The sequence below is a fragment of the Haplochromis burtoni genome, unplaced genomic scaffold (assembly GCF_018398535.1).
Source record: "Haplochromis burtoni strain Fernald_Lab_line unplaced genomic scaffold, NCSU_Asbu1 Contig_68, whole genome shotgun sequence".
Taxonomy (NCBI): Eukaryota; Metazoa; Chordata; class Actinopteri; order Cichliformes; family Cichlidae; genus Haplochromis; species Haplochromis burtoni.
Window position 1 is genome coordinate 193214 of NW_024582429.1, and position 8551 is coordinate 201764.

Below are 8551 nucleotides of genomic sequence, written 5' to 3' on the forward strand. Positions count from 1 at the left end.
TATGTAGTATATGTACTTGAATAGTTAATCACAAATAATTAGTATATAGTTTTATGAAATAGATAATAAAAGCAGTGAGTGAATGGTTGAAAAACGCAGTACATTATAGGTTGAAGAAAGCTAGTCCTTCCAGAGTACTTGAGTTTTCTTTAAATACTAAGATGCTGTTCTTTTTACTTATTTAATAGACCTAACCATGTATCCCAACATGAAGTAATGTTATTTAAAAAAATCACTGTCATGTAAAAATATCTAAAAATGTTGGTATTGATCAGGCTAAAATAACCTGGTGATTTTATATGAGTTTATCTGGATGTTTAGGAATCAGGAAATGACCCACATTTGGGGTTATTTCTTGATGGTTATCTATAGATTCAGGGATTTTTTTCGTTGTTTCATTGTCTTGTGTTTTTTTCCCTATTGATATGCTGATATACGTTAGGTTCCTTTGATGCTAATCTGTTAACCTTTAGTAAAAATGTCACATCTGTGTTTCAACATGATTTCTTGTGTACACTGCACTAAATTACGCAAATCAGAATTTTAAAAATGCTTATTCGATGTTTCTGTGCACTTTCAAATTATTTTCAGAAACTGTACACAAGCATCCGTAGTGAGCCGTTCAAAATCCCAGAGGATGATGGGAATGACCTCACACTGACGTTTTTTAATCCAGACCGCGAGGGTTGGCTCCTTAAAATAGGTGAGATGAAGAAACTAACACCACACCATAAACCCGGACTCCAAGACAGGACGTCAGAGCTTCTCTTTGCTCGTGTTTCTAATGTCTTGTTTGCTTCATTGCAGGTGGTCGAGTTAAAACCTGGAAGAGAAGGTGGTTCATTTTGACAGACAGCTGCTTGTACTACTTTGAATACACAACAGTACGTTTATTTTTTTTTCTGCCGCTACATAAGTCAGACATGATGACAATAAAACATGGCCATGTCTAACATCTTCACTCTCATCCTGCAGGATAAAGATCCAATTGGGATTATTCCTCTGGAGAACCTGTGTGTCAGGGCACTACAAGACTCAAGCAAACCGGTAGAGCATCATTCACTTTCTGCATCACACTGTATGACTGCTGAGTTTCCACACACATATTATTTGCCACCCCAGCCCTCAATGAATCATACAGCAGTTGCTAAATGAATTTCTAGCGCAAGTGCTCAAAACAGTGAGTCAGGAGGCTATCAGAAGATTATTAAAATAAACAAAAGGCATATGCACACAGTAACGGTGCTACATGTGGGTCTGCATGTGTGTTTAAACAGTTCTGCCTGGAGTTATATAATCCTAAAGGACAAAAGATCAAGGCCTGCAAGACGGAGAACAAAGGCAGAGTGGTCCAGGGTAAACACCAGTCGTATAAGCTCAGTGCAGCCAGCGCAGAGGAACGGGACGACTGGATAGATGCAATCAGGTGAGAGCAACTGATGCTGCAGAGGACACGTGGGCGGCCACGTGTGTCAGTGACTCATGTTTATCGAGGCTTAATGTGAAGCACATGATCAGGAAGAGTTCAAACAAGCAACAGTGATCAAACTTATATGACCTACATGTCATCTCAAATCTAAACCTGCAGTTTTATAATGCACTCATTGCCTGGTAACCATACAGAGCAAAGAAATCGTGTTATCTGTAGATAACCAATGGTTTAATAAAATATTAAAGTGTTAGCTAATTAATTTAAATTGCGCTGGGAGTTTTAAAGACTCTTGCGTGTTAGAATAAATATAACTAAACTTTCTACCTCACAGGCTGTTTTGTCAAAGCTACAAAGTAACAAATTGTTATTGTTTCTGACAGATATGCACAGAGTGTGCTTTTCATAGACACCTTGAACCACCAGCTATGGCAAAATTAGATGCTTAATGCAAATGATTTTGAAACAGTGACAAAATCTGCATAAGAAGGAAGTCTGTGTTTTACATTCTCTTTCAGTTTTCTGGTGACTTTAGTTCTCTGCCACCTCCAGATCCCCTGGTATATTCATATGATGCCATATATGATCCCAAGAGGCCTTTCAAGTCTGATGTCATTGTCTCAATTTAAGATTTATGTTGAGGGATGTTAGTCATGAGTGATGCTGCGTGGTTTGAATTACTCACTTTGAAAAAGTGCTGATCCCAAGCTTAATGGCCATACTGAAATCAGGCTTGGTTTCACATGGTGTGCACTATAGCCTACACCATGAGTTTAGTTAGTAAAAATACATTTCTATTACACATTTCTATAGAAATATGACAACGTGCTCCATAAGAAAATGCAAAAAGACAAAGGGTTACCTAAATGAAAGGTCAAAAAGATGAGTTTAAGGTGCTTTTTCAGGCTCAGTGGGAGAGACTTCAAGAGTCTGGAGGTAACTGATGCAAAAGCTCCATTTTCTTTAATTTTCAGCCTTTGGTGCTATATAGACACCAGACCTAATGGGGCCTGCTAGGGACATATGTATGTAAAAGTTCACTGATGTTGTGATGCTTGTGCTCACCTATTCAGAGCTCTAAAAGTCTAAACCAGAGTCTTAAAGTGGACTATGAAGTTAATGGGGAGCCCATGCAACTGAATTAGCAATGGTGTGAATACTTAGAGTACTTAGATATGTAACATGAGCATCCAAAGTGATGTCTGAATCAAAAGACATCCTACTAAAGATTCAGCAAAAGTGGGAAGGGGACCTAGAGTTTTCTTTATCTTAGACACAAATCTGCCAGAGCACAAGCAAGACAACTTTTTTCCTCATTTAGTCAGAGAAAATTGTCATCCATCTGACTTTTAATAGTCTAAGCACCTACGCGTAATCTGTAACTTAGAGGGAGTGACTATAACAGAAATAGTAAAGGCCCCAGAATAGAACCCTGTGGCACTCCACAGGCTAGAGAAGTGGAAGGACCTGAACTTAGAAGCAGGCACAGAAATGAAGAAAGCCACTCCAAAGCAGGCTTTTATACACCCACCTAGCATCTCAACCTGTCAAGCATAATGTCAGGTCATTATTTTAAAAGTGGGTGGGTGACATGCTTCACACAGTAGTGCTAATAATAATGTATAGCAAGGTTGTCAACCACATACAGCCCACTTTGATCTTAAGTGAAGTGAAACACTGTCAGTGTAAAGACATTTAAGTACACATTTAATCTCTGAGACATCTTAATACAAGATCAATAAATGTTCAATTTCAACAGCACAGCTCAGTTTTTCTACATGATAAAAATGTAAAATTACATAAAAAGTTCTGGTAGCTCACTGCTCAGACTGTTCTGTTTTTATAAAATGTAAAGTTTTTTGTCGATTAATGAAAAAATTCTGTTTTTTTTGTTGTTGTTTTTTAAAAAAAAAACATGTGCCCTTTTTCATATTTTGCAAAACCGTCCAGCAGGCCAGATTTTAGTCTTTAATGGGCTGATTTTGGCCCCCTGGACTTATGTTTGACATCCCTGTTGTTGGCTGGAAACTGCAAGACATTAAAAACACACAAGCATTCAATGCAGGAGACGCTTGCACCCAGAAATCACTTGACAGCACTGATGCTAAAGGACTCCCAGTGTAAATTTCTCTGGCTTTGACAAAACATCAATCCCTGTGCTTGTTAGAGGGTAGTCAGTGAGGGACGACGAGGGTATTCATTACATGAGCTACCATTTGGTTAGTTACACGGCCGCAACATGGGATCATTATCAAAATGTATCACGCTAACATTTTTATTGGACATTAGAAGTAGAATAGAGGCTGGTGGGAAAGCTGTAAATATTTAGATTAAAGTGATTAAGGGTTAATGCTAAGTTAGAGTGATTACAGTCATCATCAAGATTGAATATCTGAAAATGTCCATCTCAGTGTTCTTAAGATCATGCACTAAGAAAGGCCTACAAAGAGTGCAATAAAGTCATTTTACAGTCATTCTTTAGTGATTTCCACTCACCACTCAAGTTCTCAAAACTGAAAAAAAAATGCTTAAAACTGCTACTTCTACTGTTACTTGAAGGTCTTGGTTTTCAAACTAAATCTCTTAAATGTTGTTTCTCAGGGCGAGCATCACCAAGGACCCTTTCTATGACTTGGTGACACTACGCAAAAGAAAGATCATCAGCAACACTTCCTCAAAGGACTGACACAGCACCATCAGTGATCATGGATGAGTTTGGCTGATGAATCATGTTTCATTTTAATGACTGCTCACGAAAGATACAACCAAAACGTCATTGCTCTGTATTTCAAAGAACTGCGCAAATTGGGATGTGATAATTGTAGTGTAAAAAGGAGAAAAGTGAACCGTGGTTTTCACATTACTTCTGCAAAATTAATGCACTGCTGCTCCGACTTCAGGGGCGACAAGTCTGACGGACAAACATCTGCTGCAAAGCTATAACAATCATGAAAGTCTAACCCAGAAGACATACAATGACCACAAAAAGACTCAAACGACTCCAGAGAGCCATAAAACAACTACAAAGAGACAGAAAATGACCTCAAAGAGACATAACAAAGACACAAAAGGACACTTCAGGGACATAAAACGACTTTAGACACAGAAAATGACCACAAAGATTAAACAGCTTCACACAAAAAAACAGATAGACTTGAGCAAGACATAAAATGACTAGAAAGAGACACAAAACAACTGCAAAGAGACAGAAAACAACTTCAAAAAGAAACAAAATGTTTTTGAAGTGAAACATATTGACTTCACTGAGACACAAAATGCCAACAAAGTATCAAAATATAAATTGATGCACGCCTTTTAGACATGCACACTTTTCTGTTAATATGAAAGCATCTGAACTTGTCAGCTTATTGAATAAATGTTCACTGTGGTCACTTTGTTGTGAAAGCTGAGATGGCATTTGTTCGGTCAGACCTGGTAGCATTTAGGTTACAGATTCAATGCATGCATGAATAAGGTTGGAATTACATGTGCCTTTACTTCATCTTCAGTTCCTTTTTAAAAAGACTTACAAAAGACCAACATCTGGCACCTTTTCACATCTGATGTCAATGTGTCATAAACCAGCATTTGCAGAGACTGGAGGTCTTGTAGGGTCACTGTTTGTAAGACTACAGCTAGATTCCCAAATTGGATACCTAGAGAAAAACAGGTAGTTGTCAAATCTCAGCACAGAAATTTAATGAGCTGAATCTACTGATGAAGTGAATTCAGAGATTGAATTTGAGATTGAAAACTCAATTTCTTTTGAAAGTATCTCCCATCATGGTGTCCTTGTGCATGCAGCCACTGGCTGAGATAACAGAGAGAGCACAAGTACTGGTTTTCAATAATGTTTGCATGATTGAACTTCAATACTTGCAGGAGGAAAAAAAAAACGTGGAATATAAGAAACAGAAAGATCGGCTTAACACTGGTCTGACTGAGTTTTATGACCACCTAACATCAAAGGACTGAGATAACAGAAGAACGCCACAACTTTTGAAAACTGTCAGAATTTAATTTAGACTTTAGACATTTGTGTGCAGCCAAAAATGATTATAAAAGTAAAATATCCTTTTTATTGTACACTGGAAAAAATCGGAAAACATATTGAGGATCAGCACAGGTCTATAAACACTGTAGAGAGCCTTTCTTGATTCATTGGTTCCACAGTTTAACTTGGATTAAACCCGATGAATCCAAGGTCCACTACTGACGATGTGTCCCAAATTTTAAAATGATAAACTAGATTAGATCCCTAATCCCTAAACCTAATCAAGGAAGGAAAATGGCAGATTAGCCTGGGTAAAAGACCGAAAGTTGAGGCACACAACCATGCGTGCTGCTGGCAAAGTTTCTGGGCTGCCTTTCCTCATAACAGCCATCCCTCAAGAGTCTCTCCATCTAAAGCAATGCATTATCAGGGACTGTAACATCTAGTCCTTTTTACTGAATCAGATTAAATTTAGAAAGGTTTCCAATGAAAACAGCATTGTCCAAACTAATGAGACTCAAGGTCAAGGTTTGACACAGTTATCGGGATCTGAATTAGGTTTGTGGCTTGCAGCTATTTATAGAAGTCTTTCTTTTGCATTAATTACAAATCTGCAGCATCAGACAGCAGCAGGATTCGTCTGTGAGCATCTAAAACGAGAGAATAAATGCAACCAAATAAAAAATGAAAGAATGCTGTCATTTTAACAGAATAATGCGAACTGAAAAGGAAAAAGAACTTTTTTTGTGAACCTAAAGAAATTTTTACAAAAATGAACCACAGAAATGAAGCAAAAACACAAATACAATGGCACAGATGTTTGTGTATGTGTACTTGTAAACTCTTAGTCTCCCCGTGGCTGCAGACTATTTGAAGTTACATATATTTATTTGTTCATATTAGAATATTTAAAGTAGATGATTTTACAGACCAATGTAGCAAATAAAATGTACAGGTTATTGTAAATGTGTATCAAATGGTTAAAAAGCACTCGTACTTGTTTCTTGACCCTGATGTGCTATAGTCACACTTTAGCTTGTGTAAAAATGCATTTAGCACTTTTGTAAACCTGCTCCAGCTGTTTTGTAAATGAAAATATGATTTTTTTTTTTTGTTATTGTATATTCAAATGAATTTTAAGTTATAGATCTTTGTACAGCATGTTTTAGATCATTTTTTGTATAAATTAATGACTTTATACTTGTGTGGTAATCAAACTACTTTTCATGTATTAAAGTATATCGTATATTAAAATTGTGCAGTTCTTTTTCCAGTAGATGGCGCTACTTTACCACTCCACACCCTTTCTTTTGATCAGGAAGCTCATGCTGAATTATTAACCCCAACAGTGACTCGCTGAATATGTTAACCAGATTATTACTGTGATGATTACTGTGCGAGGTACGACATCATATCATCATATGTTATCTTGTTATTTTTGCTCCTGTTATTATCAGATTAACATGATATGTGATGCTTTTCCTGTGAAGATGCAGCATGTCTGATGTTGTGATAGAGTTGTGGTTTCCTGGGAGCAAACATGCAAGAGAGAAAAAAAAAAAATATATATATATATATCTTCTCACAGCTTTATTCAAACCTACAGTGTGCCAAAGAAACGTGTTTCTTTATGCAACTTTGCATCATCTAACCTTTGTGTTTAATTGACTTCTCACAGAAAATAATAGCTGAAAAATTAAAACCTATCTCCCCTCAAAAGTATGTGAACCTACACAGCTCAAACTCAAAGAATGAAGTCAAAATAACTCTGTAGTTTTCTTTGTCAATTTCATGAATATTTCTCTCACAGTAGCCTGATATGGTTTATGTTTATACCACCTTATCTGCCACTCATAAAATGACACATACCAAACCCATATTAGTCAGCATAGTAAACAGTCACATGTTGACTCGTGGTTATTGCAAAATGATCACTCCAGCTAAAAGCACGCTCACTGCTCCGCTGTTTGAAGGGGGCGGACAGATGTGTCCCGATTCGGTCAGACGGTGAGATGTGTGCACTATTTGGAAACAGTTACTTTGAAGCAAACTTACTTATTTCCACTTTCAAAGTGCCATGCCTTCTACTTTAGAGTCTTGGTTTGGATTCTTATCTGTAAGAAACTCACTCAATCAAATTACAAAACGGTCTTACAGGCTGATTGGTGAGCCACAGCTGAACCCAGCATCCTTGCACAGCAGGCAGATGTTTTCACTGTTACACCCTTCACACAGTGAGTTTCACTCTCTTTCTTTCTTCAGGATGCAGGTTTACAGTCACAAAGTGCAGAAGAGCACGGCATGAAAGCAGGTTCCTGGAACCATCACTCGCATGAGTAAACAGTTTTTATGTGTTACTATTATTATCATTGCGTTGTATTAGGCTTATCTGCTTATGCCATGCATGTGAGGGTGGAGGGCTCCTGTGTGGACGTTCCAGTCTATCCACAGGTACAAATAAACTAACGTGAACTTGATCTTTTTTGTTTGTTTGCTTGTTTCAGCTGGTTTGGAGGCTGCAGAATTAATTATTAAATCGAGAAACTTTACTGCTAACATCCATATTTCACGTGTGGCTAATTACACTTACAGTATTTAAATATGGGCAATATCAGTCCCCTATGAGACGTGCATGAGCAAGTCAACACTGAGCTCAGTGTTTAGAGCAGAGGTGTCAAATTCTCCTCTGTTCGCCATCTCAAGGGGTCTGGACCATTAAAACCATTGTAATCTACTTGGCTACCAGTACAGACCAGTATAAAAGAATGTCTCCCACTGAGTTGTGGTTGATTTGTGCCATTTTGAAGCTTCGAACTGAATGTTTTCACAGTTACCATCTGTGTTTTAAAACAGGTGTGATGAACGAGGGTGTGAAACTGCACACGCAACTGCTAACAACTTATGATTAAAAAATAGTTCGCTGAGGAAATACCCAAGATAATTGCACTTTCTGACTCCTAGAGCAACCACAATTTGCAAAAGTAACTTAATGTTTTTTTCAGTGTGACTTGAACTTATCAACTGAGCAGTCATGTCCCCTTGGGCTGCATTCAACACCCTGATGTACAGCTTCAATTGATGTGTATGATAAATGGACTCGAAGCACTAAAAGTGCTTTATACAACTTA

At 37.6% G+C, this 8551-nt stretch overlaps 1 protein-coding gene across 1 annotated transcript in view; it reads left to right on the plus strand.

Annotated features, from left to right (window-relative positions):
• LOC102296880 (cytohesin-3) overlaps window positions 1-7543 on the plus strand; it is a 24630-nt gene extending 17087 nt beyond the window's left edge. The window contains exons 9-13 of the mRNA XM_005924209.3: window positions 592-703; window positions 808-884; window positions 976-1047; window positions 1278-1426; window positions 4031-7543. Of these exons, the coding sequence (XP_005924271.1) occupies window positions 592-703; window positions 808-884; window positions 976-1047; window positions 1278-1426; window positions 4031-4115 (495 nt within the window). The 3' untranslated portion in view covers window positions 4116-7543. The remainder of the gene's footprint in view (window positions 1-591; window positions 704-807; window positions 885-975; window positions 1048-1277; window positions 1427-4030) is intronic.
• Window positions 7544-8551: the final 1008 nt, after the last annotated feature.